Source organism: Scylla paramamosain, chromosome 15 (assembly GCF_035594125.1).
Source record: "Scylla paramamosain isolate STU-SP2022 chromosome 15, ASM3559412v1, whole genome shotgun sequence".
Lineage (NCBI taxonomy): Eukaryota > Metazoa > Arthropoda > Malacostraca > Decapoda > Portunidae > Scylla > Scylla paramamosain.
The window spans coordinates 5,997,589-6,018,957 of NC_087165.1; the positions used below are offsets into that span (position 1 = coordinate 5,997,589).

The 21,369-nt window shown below is 37.4% G+C and overlaps 1 protein-coding gene across 6 annotated transcripts in view; it reads left to right on the plus strand.

Moving 5' to 3' along the window:
• The first annotated feature begins 763 nt into the window (after window positions 1–763).
• Window positions 764–21,369, plus strand: part of LOC135107316 (U2 snRNP-associated SURP motif-containing protein-like) — a 29,354-nt gene continuing 8,748 nt past the window's right edge. For 2 of the 6 annotated variants that reach the window (XM_064017016.1, XM_064017018.1), the window contains exons 1-16: window positions 764–920; window positions 5,714–5,860; window positions 6,180–6,273; window positions 6,557–6,761; window positions 6,920–7,038; window positions 8,900–8,976; window positions 9,304–9,469; window positions 10,058–10,221; window positions 14,714–14,746; window positions 16,507–16,566; window positions 17,169–17,212; window positions 19,098–19,202; window positions 19,606–19,721; window positions 19,929–20,046; window positions 20,308–20,470; window positions 21,135–21,214. In XM_064017016.1, coding sequence (XP_063873086.1) covers window positions 5,792–5,860; window positions 6,180–6,273; window positions 6,557–6,761; window positions 6,920–7,038; window positions 8,900–8,976; window positions 9,304–9,469; window positions 10,058–10,221; window positions 14,714–14,746; window positions 16,507–16,566; window positions 17,169–17,212; window positions 19,098–19,202; window positions 19,606–19,721; window positions 19,929–20,046; window positions 20,308–20,470; window positions 21,135–21,214 — 1,613 coding nt within the window. In that variant the 5' untranslated portion in view covers window positions 764–920; window positions 5,714–5,791. The remainder of the gene's footprint in view (window positions 921–5,713; window positions 5,861–6,179; window positions 6,274–6,556; window positions 6,762–6,919; window positions 7,039–8,899; window positions 8,977–9,303; window positions 9,470–10,057; window positions 10,222–14,713; window positions 14,747–16,506; window positions 16,567–17,168; window positions 17,213–19,097; window positions 19,203–19,605; window positions 19,722–19,928; window positions 20,047–20,307; window positions 20,471–21,134; window positions 21,215–21,369) is intronic. The other 4 variants (XM_064017017.1, XM_064017019.1, XM_064017020.1 and 1 more) reach the window with 2 other exon arrangements.

Consider the following 21,369-nt stretch of genomic DNA (forward strand, 5'->3'; position numbering starts at 1 on the left):
GTAGGCCTGATGGCTTCTTGCAGCTTCTCTCGTTTTCTTACATTCTTAAGTCTGAGCTCTGAAATTATAAAATATCAGGAATAAAGAAAAAAGTCCAAGAAATAGTAATACATGATAACCTGTCACTAGAAAAGCACATAAACAACACATTTGTAACACAAGAACGGCCTTAAGTTCGTGAATGATGAACCTCTCACCTGAAAATAAAAGTAACGAGAAATTTAGGTGAAAACAAGGAATAATAACTAAAATGTATGCCGGTTAGAAAATACAGAATACGAATATGATACAAGTGAAAGAAATTGAAATATCAACCTTGAAGATAATGAAATAGGGAGGCGATTACAGTAAATAGGTCTACTGTTGCAAGGACAATTAACGAAGGACTGGATATTTCAAGTCTTATTCTGCTTTTCTCTCTTTTTCTTAACCATTATTATTATCATAATCTCCCCTTTTCTTTCTCCTCTTGTTCTTTCCCTCCATCCTGCTTTCATTTTTCTTCAGATTCCTCTCATTCACCCTCCTCTTTCCCTACACATTCATTCCCTCCCTCTTCCTATTATCCTTATTTCTTTCTCCTCTTCCTTCAATTCCTTTTCTTACATACTTTTTTTTATCCTTTCCATCTCCTTCATTTCTTCATCCTCCTCTTTATTCCCTACCTCCGTTTCTTCTCTCCTCCTGTTCCTCTATACATTATTTTTTTTCTCTCTATCTATTTCATTCCCATTTCTTCTCCTTCCCACACGCACGTGGCGGCGCCGCTGTTCAGCTGTTCAGGTCACGTGACGCAGTTAAATGGCGTCTCTCGGGGCGTCGCTGGCTCGTGTAAACAATCCATTTTGGACGCAGATTTCCAGCCACCGGGACACCTCCATCACTTGGCGAGCTGCCGGGAGGACACTGGAGGGTAGCAGGTACGGCAGAGAAAGCGGGAAGACCTGTGATTGTGTAGTAATGGCTTCCCACCGTGGCTTGTCATTGATTTGCCCCCCGCCTGCCGCTGCCATGCTCTCTTTATTGTTTTCTGTTATTATTATTACTATTTTTATTTTTGTTATTGGATTGGCGTCGTTTTTGGGTGATGTGATGTGGTGTGGTGATGCTGGCTAGTGTGGTGATTCAAGAAAGTTTGGGGTTGTTTGTTATTTGAGTATTTATTGTACTGTTATGTTAATGCTAATATGCTTTGCCGGATAGTTTTATTTATTTACGAGTCTATGCCTGTTTAACGGTTTTGCTTTGTGTAATGGTTTGTTTAAGTGAGCATTTTGGGTTGTTGTTTCTTTATATGATGTAGTTCGTTGTCTCAAGTCATTAGCATTTCATCTTGCTGAGAAGGTTTTGTGTATTACGAGTTAATTGCTTGTTGTAGTGACTTGTTTTGTGTTGTAGTTTGTTTTGGTGTGCATTTTAGGGTGTTATGTAATATATGGTGTTTTGAGGCTCTTAATATATTGTCTAATGTTATTAGTACTTTATTTTGATGGATGGTTTTGTTCATTACGAGTTAATTGCCAGTTTAAGGAGTTTCTTTTTTTTCGTGTGTAGTTGGTTGGTGTGTTGACTCAAGAGGGTTTGGGGTCTTGATATTGCGTGGATATTTAATTGTCCGTTATTGTTTTTGCTCGAAAGGTTTTGGATTTATTACGGGTGAAATGTTTGTATCATTTATTTATTTATTTACATTTTTTTTTTGTGGGTAAATTTTTACAATAGGACCAAACTGCATTTCGAATACGAAACTATGAAATTCATTATTGTTGTTCATATATATATATATATATATATATATATATATATATATATATATATATATATATATATATATATATATACGACTTTGAGCATAAAACATGTCAGAAATACTTCATTTTGATTTTCCCTCCCATATTCCCCTCTTGGGGACTCGTCTGGAAGAGGGGTTTATGGGCGGGAACACGAAAATGATCATTTTCGGGTATTTGAACGGAGATGATAGCTTAAAAGCAGGCAATCCTAACCTGACCTGACCTGACTAATCTAACCTAATGTAACCTGACCTTATCTTACCTGACCTGACCTAATGCAACCTGATGTGACCTGATCTAACCTGACCTGACCTAACCTAACCAAATATGACCTGACCTAACCTGAACTGACCAGACCTGACTTGACCTAACCTAACCTAGCCTGACCTATGTACATCACCTAACAAGATTTCCTTACATCACAGAAACTATTAATTTGTGACAAAAACTTATGACCTGACCTGACCTGACCTAATCTAACCTAATCTATGTACATCACTTAACAAAAACTCCTTACATCACATAAACTATTAATTTGTGACGAAAACTTCAATAAAATAAGTTTCTCAGTATCTATAAAAGCTAATTGCAAACAATAGTCCTAAATGTGGAGAGAACTAGGGTGTGAGCACAGAGAAAGCAGGATACCAGTGTGCTGGTTTCCAGTACCGGCCCACACTGGTAGCCAGTGTGATAAGGTGTCCACAAAGAACACAGGTAACCAGTTCCAACCCCTGTGTCGAGCAACATGGACAGAGGCAGTATCTAAGATCAGTTGCAATCCACCAGGTGTACTAAGATGTTGAGCTCATCATATGATGATGAGTTCATGCTGCTCAAAAGTGTTCATATAAACCTCAAGAGGAAAAGAAAAGCTGAACATGAAGTAAACTTAAAGAGAGAAGAGTTTAGCAAATATCATCATCATTTTAGTGATCTGATTTCAGCCCACAGCCTATCCACAACATTCCTGTTAGTGTGGTGCTTAATCCATTTATTCCACACTGGTTGTCTCAAATACTTTGGCTATCAGGAGCTCAATATCACTCTTGCTCTCCACTCAATGGAGTCCACCCTCATGGATTCAGCAGGCAAGAATGATCCCAGTAAACAAGAAAGTGGGTTGATGCAGGCTGCCGGCACTGACACACTCGAACCTTCCTCTGTGCATGCTTACACTTGTTTATATGGTATAATTCAAACCTGCTTTCTCTTTGCACACTCTTCTCAAATAGTATCTCGAGATTAATTGTTGTGTTATTACTGTTTTATTTGCCAGGAAAGTTAAGTTTTTTATGAGTTGATAATTTGTTAGGGATTTTATTTGAGGATTATGAAAATACTCACCTGGTTTAATCACCTGGTTAGCTACCCTGCTAATCATGTCTTCACTTGGCAATACTTAGCTTTATAGTAATGATGAATGGGAAGACAGGTAGTTGTTTCAGTAAATGTCCAGTTGTTTTCAGTAGTTAATATCATGACAAGAGACATAAGATATAACTAAGAAGATACTGTTGATGAAAGTTATTCCTTTTGAAAGAAGATTAAAGCTTTTAAATTTACATTTCCTTAGAATGTGTCGGGCACGATTGTGGCTTTTACAGTATGTCACGTCACGCCACATTTGTGTCTCTTCAAATATTGTGCTTGTTTTATGACAGGTTGTTAATGCTTGAGGCTGTGCATCATGAATCAAGCCCTGTCATTGGTCTTTTCTTTTCAACATGATAGATGCCTTGCCAATCACATCCCTGTTTTTGCAAGGATTTGTTTATGTTGTTGTGAGCCTCCAGATTTTCCCACCTGGAGTACATGTTTGTGATGTGGGCTGTAATTTATATTTTTTTTTCTACCAATTTCTAGGTAAGACAACATATATATATGTATTTCCATGAGTAAATAAGTATTTCAGGCACATGGTATGGTATATGATAATATAAGATTTTTTTTCTCTCTCCTAATTGACCCAAGCAAGAGCAGATGGTGCAGTGATGATTATGGCTGATGATGAGTGTGAGGGTAGGAAGTTTCTGATCTAAAGGAAATTGAACTTGATGAGTATGCTGAAAATAGAGATGAGGAATTCAATGCAGACGACTCGGCTAGCAGTGGAATACAGAGTGATGACTATTCTGTTTTTTCTGACAGCAAATAGTGTAAATGACAGTAATGATGATGATGCCAGCGACTAGCAGTGAGTCAGCTGGTGCATCATCTGCAGAGATGGGAGGGTGGGCATCAGTGAACCTTTTACAGGAGCTGATGGACTCAACATCTACCCTAGAATGATGCCATGCCCATTGAATATTTTAGAAAGTTTATTATTATTAATTTCATTACTGATATATAAAATGATTCCAGAAACAAATAGGTACGCAGAACAATGGATTCATTAAAATGCTGAGTACATGAATAAAAAATTGAAGTCTGTGCTACATTTATGGATAAAAGAAGGTAAAACAGCCAGGAGAAATGATATTTCTAGCAGTAACAATGAATATGGGGCTAATTAGAAAACCAACTCATGCTGGGACTGCTCTAGCTCCTGCCTGCCAATTCCATGGTTCAGTGCTCATCTCAGTAGAACAAGGTTTCAGCTGCTACTAAAGTTTGTTAATTTCAGTGACTGAAGTAAGCAAGGGAACACATGTTAGCACTAATTACCCTTTTTTTAGTTACAAAACTTTATGCTGCTCACACATTTTATCACGTGCTCTGAGGGTTAAGAGGGGATTTGATAGAGGTCTTTATATGGTATTTGCATAACAAGGGTGGCATAAGCTAAATCCTTAGGGTCAGACTGCTGTGCAGTTCTGGTCCCCACATTATAGGAAGGATATAGGTCTATTAGAATCAGTACAAAGGAGAATGACTAAAAGGATATAGGGGATGAGTATTCCTTATGAGGTGAGATTGAAGCTGTTAGATTTACATTCTATAGAGAGCTGTATGTTAAGTACCTGATAAAAGTCTTTAAGTGGTATAAGGGTTATAACAAGGGGGACATAAGCAAAATTCTTAGGATCAGTAACTAGGACTGAACAAGAAATAATGGGTTTAAGCTTGAAAATTTAGGTTTAAAAAAGAGATTGGAAGAAATTAGTTCTCAAATAGAGTGGTAGATGAATGGAATCAAGTTGTTAGTACAAAGACATTAGGGAACTTTAGGAGAAGATTAGATGGATTTATGGATGGAGACGATAGGTGGAAATAGGTACATTTCATACAGGGACTGCCATGTGTAAGCCTGATGGCTTCTTGCAGCTTCCATTATTTCTTAATGTTCTTATGTTCTTATGTAATCAGGATAGGACAAGAAAAATGGGTTCACATTTCTCAAATAGAGTGGTGAATGTAAGACTCAGAAATCAGGTTGTTAGTACCAAGGCATTAGGAAGCTCTTAAAGATTAGATAAATTTATGAATGAGGATGATTTGTAGAAATAACTGTTTCATGAAAGGACTGCCATGTAGACATGGTTTCTGGCTTTCCTTTTTTGCACATTCATTAATGCATCAGAAAACAATAATAACCACCCTTTACATGTTGGGTCAGGAATCTGAGCTCATCAAGAGAGAAAACTAGTGACAGCACCTGATTATTATTTCTCAAAATGTATCCTCTTAGCTTGTTTGCATTCCTTACCCAGATTTCCATGTCCTTGCTCTTTAGTTTTACTGCTGATGTGTTGTTAGTGGGAGAAGTGGAGAGGAATAACCTTTGCTTTGTTGTATCCTGTTCTCCCACACATTATTTAAGTTGTGCACACACCCTACTCATAGCCAACAGGTTACCTACTATCCGTCCTTCCTGTGTTATGTAGTCTTAGATCTTATGGTGAAAAGCAGTTTTCTAATGAACAACTCATTGAAAATTTAGTGAAAAAACAGTAATGATTTGACATTTTGAACTTCAGGGGCAAGCAGTAGGGTAGGAGAAGAAAGGCTATGCATATAGGGAGGACCTGCATTAGGGTCACGGAGCAATACACAAAATGACATCCCGAAACAAGACCAAGAAGGAGGAAGAGAAGAAGAGGCAAGAAGAGGAAGCAGCTGCTCAGGTATGTTTTGTTATTATTTTTTTTTTTGTACTCTGTATATGTCCATAATTGTTATACCCTAAGTTCCTAAAAAGAGGGTGTTAAAAAATTTCTACTTGTTTCATGAGACTTTTTTCCCTTTGATACCATAAATCCATATACTTCCATATCTACAAATGAATCTCCTTTCCTATGCTTCAAGTTTATATGTATTAATTGTGGGCATTTTGCTTCTTTTACCTTGATCTTTATGGAAAATTCACCAGTAAATAATTTGTGCTTTTGATTTGGTATCACATGGAATTTTTGTATGGTACTGATGATGGTTCTTCATTAACAGGCATATGAAGAATTTGTGGCCACTTTTGAGGAGACTCCCTCACAGAAGGGGAAAGTCTGGGTCAAGGCAGGAACGTTTGATGCAGGCTCCAGAAGTAAGTCTAGTGGCCCATCACACATCACCTAGTTTAATTTGATTGTAGTGATTTGGTGTATCTGCTTCTAAGTAAGGATGACTATACAGGTTAAGTGCTGAAATGTAGAGTCAATTTTATTGTTTTGTTGATTGGATGCACCTCATGTAGGTTGGCTTGAAGGAATGGGGAGTCACCTGAAAATTAATAATAATAAAAAAAAGTAATACCTTTTTGTGGATGTTAAATAAATGTGGTGTCATCTTTGTGTTGTTAGTAATAGGCATGCTTCCAATCATTGCAGAGGAAGACACTAAGGAGAAAGGAAAGTTGTATAAACCAACATCCAAGTTAGCTGAATTAGCAGAAAAGTTTTCAAGTGCGGAGAAAGCAGCTCAATATGCCAGCATACGTGCAGATAAGGACAAACCAGAAAAGCCTGGGAAGAAGAAGGAGAAAGAGAAGAAGAAAAAGAGCAATTTAGAACTATTCAAGGAAGAGCTAAAAATGTAAGTGCATATCTCTCTCTCTCTCTCTCTCTCTCTCTCTCTCTCTCTCTCTCTCTCTCTCTCTCTCTCTCTCTCTCTCTCTCTCTCTCTCTCTCTCTCTCTTGAAATATTATGTAACAGGCTGGCTGTAATGATAAAGCCTCTCCGTATTCCTGCAGGATCCAGGAAGAGAGAGCAGAGCGTCATCGGATTAAGAACATGTATCAAACTAGAGAATCTGGGAAGAGCAGTCGTTTTGAAGCTCCTGAGCCAAAGATTCCAGGCTTTTTGGGTATGGGTAAGTGTGTTAGCTTCAGTTCAATGCTGGAGGTTACACATGGATTTCTCTTCATTTGTTTTTATAGATCATAAGATGTAAACTCCCAGCTAACTGGCACTATTGGGATTCTGGCATGTTGAAAGGTTAGTTAAATTGAAAGTGCATATTCATAAGCTTTATCTGATGGGACATTGTGATTTATAAGGTGTATTTGATAACACATTAGATAAATGGCACATAGTTTGAAGTGGTAGGTTCTGTTTTGGTCCTCTTAACAAACACCACTACAGCATAACTCAATGACTAGCTTCTTGGCCTAAATTGGGCCAAAAAAGTCTTAAATAAATGTATAAATGTATTGTATATGATGGTTCAGGTGGTGACTTGTACAAAAACTAACAGTTGGACAGTGTGCCATCACCCAGGGGTATGGCTCGTAAAGAAAAGGGTACAAAAATTGTGCGACAACTTTGTTTATTGCCTTGAAATATAAAGACATACAAGATATTTTTATAGCATATTGACAGCATTAGTCAAATTGAATAGGATATGGTGTAAAATATTATAGTACTAAATCGATACTTCTCTGCTGCTGAAGTAATGTTGTGTGACTAGCAGATTTGAACTGATAACCCCAAAACTAATCACAAACCATTAACTGAAAATTTCCACAAGATCTGTTATTCAAAACAAGTGCATCATATTAATATTTGTATGTATGCAAAATTGAAGAAATTACAAGTTGAACCATCATAAATAGTAGATTGAGTGTACCAATATTGTGTATCAAAGAATGACTATGAAACAGCTGAGAGTTTGATGGGAAATCCTCTTACATCTGATCCATTTGTGTTTTGGACCACATGTAGGAAATTGGATCAGTCAATTGTGGCACAACAAGGGCAAACCAATGCTCTAGAATCATGTGATGGGGCCTTTCTGCAATAATGATGGTTGATGAGGATTGGTCCTCTCCTTCCCTTGATGGCTAGAGGCTCAGGTATAAGGGAACACTTGTGAATTTGATTGAGTGGGTGTGTGGGAGCTGTTTATTACATAAGTTGAGCTTTTGTTTTTTTTATTTATTTTTTATAGCTAAAATGTATCGAGTGCTAGCTAGTTGGGAGTTTACTCCACTATGCTAAGTTTATGAGTTGTTATTCTATATATTCCTTCAGAACAAAAAATGTTTGGTGAACAGTTTTAATTTTTTGTAATTTTACTTATTTTTTTATTTTATTTTATTTTTATTTTTTGCTATTCCTGCTTTTTCTTGGGCATCATGTTCTTTGTCTAGAAGAGACTAGTTGTTTAAAACATACTGATTTTTTGTATTTGACATTACACTTGCACCATAAGGTAAGTTTGAATTTCATCTGCTGGTTTGGTCCCTTACAAAAAAAAAAAAAAAAAAAAAAAATCCTCAGATGCCACACCATTGGTTTGAAAGATGACTTGTTGGAATGGTATTCATAGTTCTGAAAATATTGACGATAACAATAATAATAAGTAAATGAATAAATAAGTGCCCTCACCAACTTAAGAAATCAAGGATTTGATGATAAGATCAGAAATCATAGTATTTCTAACATCTGAAGTGGAATATGCCACAAAGAATATGTGCTGTATTATCACATCCATCTTAACTTTTTTCTTTTTATTATTTTTCATGCAAATGTAAAAAGTTAAGAAATGATTCAGTTTCTATTAAATTAAGAACTATGAATTTGAAAATTCACACACACACACACACACACACACACACACACACACACACACACACACACACACACACACACACACACACACACACACACACACACACACACCTGATACTGTAATTGATAAACATGATAATTTGTTTTCCACCTGTGTACAGACGACCCCAAGATAGGAAGCTTTGACCCAGGAGATCCAACCACCACAAACTTGTACCTTGGCAATCTTAGTCCTAAGGTGAGTTTTGAGATATTACATCTTATTTCCATCTTTTTATGTGAAGACTTTATGCCACAGTGAATGTAGGCTGTATATGTATGGGAAAGTATGCTTGGTGGTATCTCTCTCTCTCTCTCTCTCTCTCTCTCTCTCTCTCTCTCTCTCTCTCTCTCTCTCTCTCTCTCTCTCTCTCTCTCTCTCTCTCTCTCTCTCTCTCTCTCTCCTTGCCCTTCATAGTCTAAGGTTGCTGCCTTCTTTGCTCTCTCATGCCTGCCTTTAGAATGCTGTACTCCTCTGTCCCTCCATAGCCAGCACTTGGCACATAAATCTCATTTTTTTCCCCAGATAACAGAGCAGCGCCTCATGGAACTGTTTGGTCGATACGGTCCCCTTGCCTCCATCAAGATCATGTGGCCACGGACTGATGATGAGAGGAATCGAGGCCGGAACTGTGGCTTCGTTGCCTTCATGAACCGCAAGGATGGGGAGCGAGCGCTGTCCTCCCTCAATGGTGAGTCTGGGGTTGTCTTGGCTCAGGGGGAGACCTTACTCATTGAAGCTGCTGTGTTTAGTTTGTGGTTGTTGATTGATTTTTTTGGATTTTGATTTTTGAAAATTATTATTAGCAGATAAAGCTATGCATTCTGGATGAAGTACCAATTATTATTGGTATAACTGATTGTGTGTTGCTTTTTGTCTTGATAGGAGGCATAATTCAGGCAGTTTGAGGATTATACTATAGCATCTTGATATTAGCTTATAGATTAATTCAGAGATTAGGGCTGTTAGAGGAAGGGTAAAATTATCTACTCTTCAGTTAGAAGAGGCATTGTAATAGGAAGCTAAAATATTGATCTCATGGTGACTGCATCTTGACAACTTGGAGACTTCTGCAATTAATAATGGATGGACACAGACTTTCTGTTAATTTCTATAAGGTTATATAGAAGTTTTTCAAGGCTTGATGGGAATGAGGTTATTAATGTTTGCTGATAAAAACTTGTCCTTAATCATACCAGGCAAACAGCATATTTAGTAATGGCAGAAAGTGGTATTGATGGCATGCACAGTCCTTTCATTGGTCTTGTTTCCTTTACAGGCAAAGACATTGATGGCTTTGAGATGAAGCTGGGATGGGGTAAAGCTGTCCCCATTCCACTACATCCCATCTACATCCCTCCTGCACTGGTTGAACTGACCTTGCCCCCACCACCCTCGGGTTTGCCCTTCAATGCCCAGCCGGACAAGAGAGACAAAGATAAAGTGAGTAGAGTTTCAAGCTATGTGAAGTATTTATTTATTTTTTTCTCAAGCACACAAGCCTCATCAAGTGTTCAGACCACTTTGCCTCAGCACTTTTTAATTTGGTGCATTTTTGTGTTTTTTGTGTAATGTACAGCCAGCTCCATACTTGAAGCAGCCTTCCTACTCTTATTTATAGCTTAAGCGACATGTCAACTCGAGGTATTTAAGTAGGTAAATATCATTAGCCGGAGGTCGTGATGTGTAAATTAAGCCACTTCTTTCTCAACCCCACTTCATATTTTCCTCCCTATCCCACCTCCTGCCTTGTTTCAACATTTCTCATACCCCCCATCCTTTTCTCCACCATCTAAGCTCCCCTCACACCATTTTCTCCCTCTCCCCCCCCCCTCTCTCTCTCTCTCTCTCTCTCTCTCTCTCTCTCTCTCTCTCTCTCTCTCTCTCTCTCTCTCTCTCTCTCTCTCTCTCTCTCTCTCTCTCTCTCTCTCTCTCTGGCAGTTGAAAATATTTCATGGAAATAAAAAAAATAAAAAATAACAGTATCTGATATCTATGACTACTTTGTTAAAATTTGAATGGCAGGACAGTGTCTTGTATAGCTTTCACCTTTTTCTTGCTCTCCAGTAATTAATCCATAGAACAAAAGGAATGTTGATCTCTCACTACTGCCCTTCCTGTGCTTCAAGCTACACATGGTGTGTGTGTGTGTGTGTGTGTGTGTGTGTGTGTGTGTGTGTGTGTGTGTTATACTGTCCTGAATGTGTATGTAAGAGAGAGAGAGAGGTTCAGTCAGTCTGGCAGACAAATAAACTGATAGACAAGCAGTGAAGATAGGGAAGTTAAGAGCACACTTGATCTTATATTGTTTACTATCAGTTGTTTAGCTCATTTTTGTTGCATTTGTCTGAAATCTTTTAAACTGTAGTGAAGTATGTTTCTCTCTCTCTCTCTATGTTTCTCTCTCTCTCTCTCTCTCTCTCTCTCTCTCTCTCTCTCTCTCTCTCTCTCTCTCTCTCTCTCTCTCTCTCTCTCTCTCTCTCTCTCTCTCTCTCTCTCACCCATTCAGGACAATATATACAGTGTAACATGCACACACACATGCACTACACACACACACACACACACACACACACACACACACACACACACACACACACACACACACACACACACACACACACACACACACACACACACACACACACACACACACACTCATGCATAGTTCAAATGGAGGATGGTGGGAAGGCATCATTCCTGTGGGGCTATGGATTAACTTTTGGAGAGGGAGAGGAGGGGAGAGGGGGAAATATAAAGGCCACATGATGCTGTCCTGCTTATTGTATCTTGAGTTTGAGCTACAACTTAGATTACATTATACCCACCTTTGTTTAGTAACTGTTCTGCCATTAGAAAGTATGTGTAGCTGTTAGGATTTTTATTTATTTTTTTTCTGTGAAATAAATTTGATTTGTCAGAGAGAGAGAAAGGGATTTTATTTATTTTTTTTCATTCATATGGTATCAGTTTCTTTGCCTGAGAGAGGGGGGGGGATGAAGGAGGAATGAGAAGCATGGGAGATGGGAAGGGGGATGTTGGGGTAGAGGAAGAATGCAGGCCCAAGATACATGCCAAAGCCAGCTCTAGCCAATGACAGCTGCCATGAAAAAAAAAAAAAGATGACGTGTCACTTTTGTTAGAAATATAGGTATGAAAGCTGCTTCATTAAGTAGGAAACCAACTGTTCACACCTTGTTGAGTGTCTTAGCTATTGAAGTCACATGCCTCCTTAGTGTTTGTTGAACTGTTTCTTTTCTATTTTGTTAGTGTGTGTGTGTGTGTGTGTGTGTGTGTCTCTTATCAGTCTGTTTGTCTGTTTGTTTGTTTGTCTGCCTGCTTGTTTGTGTGTCTACCTGTCTGTGCATCTGCTTGTTTGTGTCAGTCTGCGCATTTGCCTGCATCTCTCTCTCTCTCTCTCTCTCTCTCTCTCTCTCTCTCTCTCTCTCTCTCTCTCTCTCTCTCTCTCTCTCTCTCTCTCTCTCTCTCTCTCTCTCTCTCTCTCTCTCTCTCTCTCTTATACATTTTGAAAATTTCTTGTTTCTTTGATAATTGACAGTTTTCCATTTGAGAAGAAAGTGGACTGCTGGAATAGATTGATGCACCCAAATAACATTATCATATGGTCATGATCCTTTTGCCTTTGTGTGATGTTTTCCTTTTTTTGGGGACACAGCTTTACAGAACTTCCAATTGTAGATGTGTTTGTATATTTCTTAATTTTTGGTAATTTTTGCATCTTACTGTCAGTCTCTGAAAACTTGTATTCTTTTATTTGATTATCAACACTAGACTTAGTCTGATGTAACAGATTTGTTGTATTATTTCTGAAGTAATTTATGTAAACCAAAGTGAGCAAATGTCTGAATTAGATAAGTACTTTTGTGTGTGTGTGTGTGTGTGTGTGTGTGGGTGTGTGGGTGTGCACTGAGCCATTGTGTAGTAGAGATGTCAGCCTGCCACATGGATGTGTGATTTCTCAAGCTTTGTGAACTGGTGTTTGTAACATTGTAATGTTTCCTCTTAAGAGGTTTTGCAGCTGTGAATACTCTTTTATTTGTTATAGAACAGGCTCCCAATGCCAACTTTCCTTTCATTTGGTATAAAACAGCCTCCCAGTGCCAACTTTGTGGTCCATCAATTAAGCAGTCTGCTGTATTGGAGAGTCTGGAGGATTGAATATTCCTCACTGTTGCCTTTTAATTCAGTGATTTTATAAGCTTTTCAAAGCTGTCATTGTAATTATTTCTGTTCCATATCAACTCTGGATTTGTTCCACTATTCTGATACCTGTTCTTGAGTGCTCCCTCAAGCTATTAGCTGTGGCAGAAGAGTTTGCACTAGATCCTATCCTGACACAGTCTTTATGCATATTGATTAAGTCCTTTTATTCTCCTGCCTTCCCTCTCTCAAATATTGTAATGCTCTGCCCTCCCATTTTGTAAAGGATAGGGTATCATTTTAATAGTATTTACCTTCCTCCTTGTTATTTCATTTTTCTCCATCTCCAAATAACCAAACCATCCCAGGATAGTAAAGTCCACATTGCTAGACATGAAGGTTGTAGGTTCAGGGCCCCTGAGCAGACAGGATGGCAGTAAAAGTAGGATGAAGGCATGGGCATCTCTGTGTCTTTGACCTTGTGGTTGGAATTTTTATTTTACTTTACTTAGTATGTAAACAGATGTAGTATGCAAACAAGGCTTATTAGTTGAAATAGTAATAAAGTAAGCACAAGTTGGTAATTATTCTGAAAACAACTGTGTCCAGTGTTCTATGAGGAAACAAAGAAAGCCTTTGTGTCTAGCAATGTGGGCTTAAGTTGTATGCAATATGGGCTAAAAATTGTAACACCATATTTGACAGTTCACTGTCTCCATATCAGCTGTGCATATGTAGCTATTCCACTGCTGGGATCCTGTATTGTTGACTGCCATTCCTTGTCAAAATCTTACTTGCATGGTCCATTATTATAATTTATAGTGTCTTTATAGGAATGATAAGTGGCAATGGGTAGGCTTATTTTATGTAGGGATTGCAACATTTTGTCCTGGTGGCTTCTTGCAGCTACCATTATTTTCCTATGTTCTTGTGTTCTTATATCATCATATCACTTCTTTCTTCTCAGATATTGTTTTGTACCTTCATGCATGTCTCCACAGTTATTCAATATCAAGCCAACATATTTAGAATTTATTCATTTGTTGATTCAGGCTGATCACATGCTGTTTTTGACAATGGTAAAAACCTTTCACTTCTCATTCTCCCAAAACCTTAATTTTTCCTTTCTTGTATTATTAACGTTCTAATTTATTTCCAAATTTTGCCCAATTAAAGATCCTTTTACATCAGTACAGTATTGTTTAATAATTGACACTGTTTGTGCACATTTTCACTCCAGTGTTATCAATTCCTGTGTTGTATTTCTCTTACAACTCTTTCCACAAACAGGTTGAATGGTCAAAGTGACATTACACATCCTTATCGCATATCCCACACACATGAATAAGAAAACTGAGGGAGGCCTGCAGCAGTGGTGCATGGCCCTCTCTGATTCTGTGTTTGCATTCAAGTTGCTTAAATTCTCTCTAAAGGACATGATAATATGGTTTCCGAAGACCAGAAAAGTGTCATCTGTCAGTGTTGAGTGTTATGATACTTGAGGCATTTCAGTATTGTCTTGGGACACATTTCACTAAATATTTATGTATACAAAAGAGGTCTTTGTGAAAGATGGAAAAAAAAAATCATAATTAAATATTTTCAAAATTTATTTGTATTTGGAAGAAAGCCATGTGCATCAAGGAACATCATTATGAAAGAAATTGCATAATGCACTGGAAAATGCAAATTTGAATAATCACCATATGAAACAAGACCACAGGCACCTATTTTGTTAAGTGCATTTTTATTTCCCATACTTTCTCAATTTCAGAATTGGAAGCTCTCCTTAAGTCAGAATTTGAAGGTAATTATCCTGGAACAAGCTTCCCTTTTTACTGTTTTTCTTATTCAAATGACATAGACACATTTAGTGAGAGGGAGCATTAGGTTACCTCTACATTTGTAACACCTGGAGTATATGTGTACTTAACCAAACAACAATATTATTTACTCGTTTATTTATTTTTTATTCAGTTATTTACTTAACTGCTCAGCTTTTAACTTGAGCCTTTTTGCATGTCTGCACTTACCTCTTCCTTTGCTTTTAGCTGTTGATTTGTTTGTTATTTACCTACTTATTTATTTATTTTTATTTATTTTTTTTTTATAATTGTTGATTTGTGTGCATTTTTACTTAGCTGAATTTACATTTTTGGATAACTGTTGAATTCTATTTGCTGAGTAATTTACATTTTATTTGAATATTTTCCAAGATGAGATGATATGACATATGTGTCTTCATATTTCTTGCTTGTAAAATAGGGTAGTAAGGGATGAACATGTAAATTTGTAAACTCTCCCTGAGCCTTTCCCCAAGAAACTTGTCTTCGGGCTAAAGGAAAAAGAAGTGAACACTTTTAAACACCACACAACGAAAGATGTTAAATAGATGTAGTGTTTAAAAGTCTTTCATTGTTTACTTTGGTTGCTCAGATATAACATTGCATATTTCGGAACAGGCCAGTTCAAATGAAAATATTGGTATTATGACTATTTTGATAATTAGCATTTTTGTTTGCAAAATGGGAGGACAAGGTGATAGAATACTTGAGAGAGGAAAGGCAGGAGGTAGTGTATATTTCCTATGAAGCTCTGTGACCATCCCACATTACTGTCTCCACTTTTTATATCTGTTAATCAGACAAAACTCCATCCCTACTCTGGAATGAGGAACTTACTCTTTTTCGGTCACCTTAAATTCTTCTTTCTCTCCACTCCAGGTCCTTTCTTTGTTTTCTTTCCCTTTCTCTCCAGCTCCTTTATCCATCCCACTTGAATCTTCTACACTTCTTGCTCTCTCTCCCATTCCTTCCAGTTTTTCTCATCTATGTACAGAGAGAGAGAGAGAGAGAGAGAGAGAGAGAGAGAGAGAGAGAGAGAGAGAGAGAGAGAGAGGATATATGTGTGTGTATGCACATGTAAGTGTGTATAGAGGGTTATCAGTCTTGTCTCATTGCAGGATTTGAAATATAAAGAGGGTGGCTTCTCATTTCATGCCATTAGCATCCTTATTCTTGTTTATAGGTTTGTTTATTGATATATTTGAATTGGGGAATGACTTATCTTTGTGAGGATGTTTTTCCCCTTTGTATCCTGTTATTTTTATTTTATTTGTTTATTTTTTTATATTAGTGTATTTTTGTTTGATTTGTTTAGCTTCTAGTTATTATTTTATTTTATTTATTTTATTTTTTTGTGTGTGTGTTAGTATATATATTTTTTGTTGTATTTCATTCAGTATTTGTTATTCTTGTATTTTTTTAATTTTTTGTTTCAACTTTGTTCTTGGCATATATATATATATATATATATATATATATATATATATATATATATATATATATATATATATATATATTTGGCATTTTGTTTTGGCTTCTCTTTATTGTGCCGTTTTATAATTTATTTTTTCAGCTTCGTTCGTGGGTGCCACAAAAGACAAATTGTACAAAACAAATTAATATACTGACAGGCTTTGGCTTATCTACATACATTTTTTAAAGCTTTCTTATTACTTTACATTTTATTCTCCAATTGTATTATAAGTCTCCCTCTCTCCTGCAGATCCCTCCTGTAGGCACGCCACTTCCAACGGAGGGAGAGAAGAAGGAGGAGATGGACAAGGTATTTCTGGACAACTTTGCATGCCCTCTTGCTTTGGGTCAATTTTGTAGTTTTCACTGGATTATCAAATCATTGACCTTTTCCAATTTTTTTTTTTTTTTATATATTTTCCCTATATTTGTGGATATATGCAATTACATTAAGTTTTTTTTATTGATTAGGCATCCCTGTCTCCTACTGCTTCACACTAGAGTTTTAGTTTCTTAAGGTGATTTTATTTGTTTCATTATATTTTAAATCTTGATGATTCTGTTAAGAAAATGATAAAAATCTATGTAGAATCTCTCCTAAATCTTCATTTTTGTTCTTATTTTTGTACTATATGTCCTTAGGAAGTAGAGTAGAAGTTCTTACAAGTATCATTCATTTACATCAGAGGCTTCAATACTCTTGAAAGATTTTTTATTGTAAATATTTTGTTTGGGATTGTAAAGTGACTTAAAGCGTCTTACTAACAGCCCTGAGATCCTTTTGAGTATTATCTCAAGTAACAATCTGCTTTCAATTAACTTGTATTTGAGAGAGGGGGACAAAAGAATATAATATTGCTTAATGATGAGATCAATCCATCTGTTATCTTTGTTGCTGCTCTATTCCTACAGATTTTACAAAGGGCTGTTGTCAAAGTGGTTATCCCAACAGAAAGGTAAAGAGAGAACCCGTCTTAGTTTGTTTACCAACCCAACCGGCTTCCCTGCCCACTGGTAAGTCTGTTCCAATACACCCTGCCAGTTGTCATGTTTTCTGGGGAGCATAACACACCAGCCCCAAAAGTGACGTTACTGTCATGCCATGATGCCAAGTCACTCTAATCCTTTGGGGAGGGGAAAGCACCCTTGGCTAAAGGTAAGGTTTCTTGGCAGGCAGCTGGCAGGGTTAATTTAACTAGACTATTTGGGCTTGGGCTTTATCTTTGTGCCTGGGAAGACACATTTACAGAGGCTGTGTGGTGAGGTGCAGCTCTAGATGACAGTCTTCCCTGCCATGGAGCCTGAAGCTAAGTTGTGGCTGTTCATGGCTCAGTTCCATGAATGGCCTCGCTTTCCATTATCTATTGTCTAAGTTAGGTTAACGTGGTTTTTCCACACAGTCTATCCCATACAGCAATCTGTTCTCCAGTGTTGCTGTTGTTGTGGAGCAGTGGTCGGATGAATACCAGAGTTGGTTACCATCAACAGCAGCAACAGCAACAGAAGCAGCAGCAGCAGCAGCAGAAGCAGCCTACTTTTTATTTACTTCAGTATTGCTGCATTTAGGCAGCTTACAAATTTATTTTGCAGCTCTGCCCAAAGCACTGATATGGGGGGTTTGTCAGGGTCACCCAACCAGTCTATCCCACAGCACACCCGAGCCACCGGCCGCTGTGGGTGAGGGCATCTCCGGGTCGGCGGGAGGTTACCCCAGTTGGCCTTTCGGTGGGGACTCCTCTAAAAAAAATATAAAAGACTCTCGGCCAGTGAAAACTGATGCAGTGACTTGTAGTGAACTTTGTGGACACGTCTTGAGGGTCTCCTCTCTCAGGGCCAGTATTTGTCCGTGCCCTTCTTAGCAACGGTTATAGGTACGAGGAAGGATATTCTAGATAAAATGTGACAGTATCAGTCTACAATTCCTACTTCTATTGTGAAAGATAAGAACTCGGAAGATTAAATATCCAGTCACTATTTGTGCCCTGAAGAATGCCATGTTCTTCCATACCAGCCAACAGGTAAAAGTTGCATTTTCTACAAGTAATTTTTGAACGCAAAAAAAAAACTAAGATAAAGATACGGGTCTAGAGAGAACTTAAGTTTCATAAGTGGATGAGGTTGGGTGTTAAGGAGGTTTGATTAGGCTTTAGGGTAAAGTCTTGTGGTTTCATTACTGGGTGTGACTCATGATAAATGTTCGTGGTTTTAGATTGAACCACGCCAATAGATGGTAGTGAAGGGAACATTATCTGCAGTCCTAGTGTATCTCCATATGTATCTCTAAGTAAACCTTTGTAATTTAATTTTGGCATTGTATTCTATATTGATTTTACTTTGCATGTTGAAATAGAAGACCACATATTTAGTTCTGGTAAAGATGTATATGTGTACCTTGCCACACTTTTGTTCATTTGTTATTCCATTTTCTTGTCTTTTTTTAAGTTTTTGAAATCATGAAGTACTCTAGCATCACAAAGTAGTTACATCATAGACTATAACTTTGCTACTACATCTAGTGTCATAGATTTGAAACTAGAGACATGCCTTTCATGTCTATGGAGATTAAAAATGTACACACATATCTTGATGCTCTTCTGTTTCAGCTTACTGAAGAAGGATTGCATCATATGAATTACTACTGTGTTACACATTTGACCAAAAATAACTACCCATACTGGATGTATCATTCTTTTCAAATTATTTTCAAATTTTTGCATTAATAAAGACAAAGTAAAAGGATCCACTATGGGTACCACTTCTTTCTCAACAAACATTATCTTTTTACATTGTACTTTGCCAACTGCTTGCATGTGTTGATACATGTGTTGTGTGCCACAACAGGTCCCTGCTGCAGCTTATCCACCGCACCATTGAGTTCATTGTGAGAGAGGGACCCATGTTTGAGGCCATGATTATGAACAGGGAAATATCTAATCCAGACTTCAGGTAAGCTCTCTCTCTCTCTCTCTCTCTCTCTCTCTCTCTCTCTCTCTCTCTCTCTCTCTCTCTCTCTCTCTCTCTCTCTCTCTCTCTCTCTCTCTCTCTCTCTCTCTCTCTCTCTCTCTCTCTCTCTCTCTCTCTCTCATACCAAATGCATATGCATACTTTTTTTCTTTGATCTCTGTCCATTTTGTTTTTTAATCATGTAATTGTTCAGTTCATGTTTGGCCCCTTATGGCTTGTGTTTCTCATGAGTTAAAATTGCTGTTGAAAGGAGGTAGGTTTCAGACTGGCTGAAAATAAGGATAAGAATAAGAATAAAGATGTGGGTGGCTTATTAAATTTACATAGTATACTAGTTGAAGATAGTAATGGAAATAAGCACTACATTTAAGTGATCTTTTTTCAGGTTTCTATTTGAGAACCAGAGTCCAGCCCATGTGTATTACCAGTGGAAGCTATTTTCCATGCTGCAGGGGGACTCTCCTAGCAGATGGAGCACTAAACCTTTCAGAATGTTCAAAAGTGAGTGCAGCCAGTGTTTGCATCTTTGTCTTTGCCCAGCCTTTCACCCATACTCTTGTACATCCCCATCATTTGTATCCTCACAGTCCTTTGCTTCATATTTGTGAAACCTCATATCTGAATGATTTTGTACACTTCTTTGTCCCTTCCACTTATATTGTATGGTTCCTCTCCAGTCTTTAATATCCCTTGATTACCCTCCTGCAGATGGCTCCATATGGAAGCCGCCACCACTGAATCCATTCCTGCAGGGGATGCCCGAAGAGCTCATAAAGAAGGAGGAAGAGGAGGAAGAGAAGAACAAAAAGGGATCCCTATCTAATGCGTGAGTATGAAATGCTCTTCATTAGTCATATTCTAACTGTTGTAAATTGTTATAGATTGTTCTAAATTGATTGGTATGCAATGTGACTAATCCTTGCTTAAGTGAGGCTCTGTGATCTTTGGTAGAGGCCTTGAGTTTTGTTTTGAAAGTAGTTATGGCATCACTTGAAATCATACTTATCTTTAACAAAAATGCTGTGATATGTGACTTGTCTTGTTATAGTTTCCACAGATCATCTAACTTAAATACACATACCCACAGGCAAAGAAAGCGGTTGGAATCACTCATCCGTGGACTTGTACCTGAGAGGGACAAGGTTGGGGAGGCCATGGTGTGGTGTATTGAACATGCAGATGCAGCTGAAGAAATTTGCCAATGTCTAACAGAGGCACTCACCAACCCTGAGACAGCACTGCCCAAGAAGGTGAGATTGCATTTGGAATTAGTTGATGTGTGTGTGTGCTTCTTTTGATCACCTCCTTGTGTTTTTTAAAGATTTTTCATTTACTTATCATGAAGGTATATGCATGTTTATATATTTGTATGCATGCACACTTACAAATGTGGAGCTTGGAATTCATGAATGAATAACTTTTGCAGTGTCAGGCAGCAACAGTGGAATATAGTTTTGAAGTATGTAAAGAATATACATCATATGTAGTAAGGAAGAACAGCAAAGTTAGTATGTATGGTGAGAAATTAAAGAAGATTCCTGATTCCAGTTTGTGAGGTGTGAGCACAGAAGAAAAATGTATAAATTCTTTACATTTTACAACAGTTAGTTTTGAGAAAAGCTGCAGAATGAATGAATGTAGCTTTAGTCCATGCTAAGGAGGGGGCAGCTGAGATATTTATCTGAGGAGACTTAACTTCATTTCTGTACTTGGATCCTATCATGAACTGCATATTGCATATATTGAAGTATTATCTTTATTGCAACTCACGACATGTATATTGTGTATGTATTGGAGAGTCAACTATAAAAAAGATATCTGCATGAACATGTCATTTATCTTGATAACAAGAGTTGCAATAGTAATGCTTTTTCATAACCATGCAGAACTTATGACTGAGAATTTTTATTTCAGATTGCAAGATTGTACCTGGTTTCCGACATTCTACATAATTGTAGTGTGAAGGTCTCAAATGCATCATTTTACAGAAAAGGGTGAGTCTGTCATTAGAGTTTATTGGATGATGTAATCACAATATCAAATGAAATTGACAGACAAAGAATCTAATAAAATATAAAGAGAAAAATGTTATGTATAGAACAAGAAAAATCATAAAACAAAGTGATAAGTTCTTCTCCCCATTGGTTCA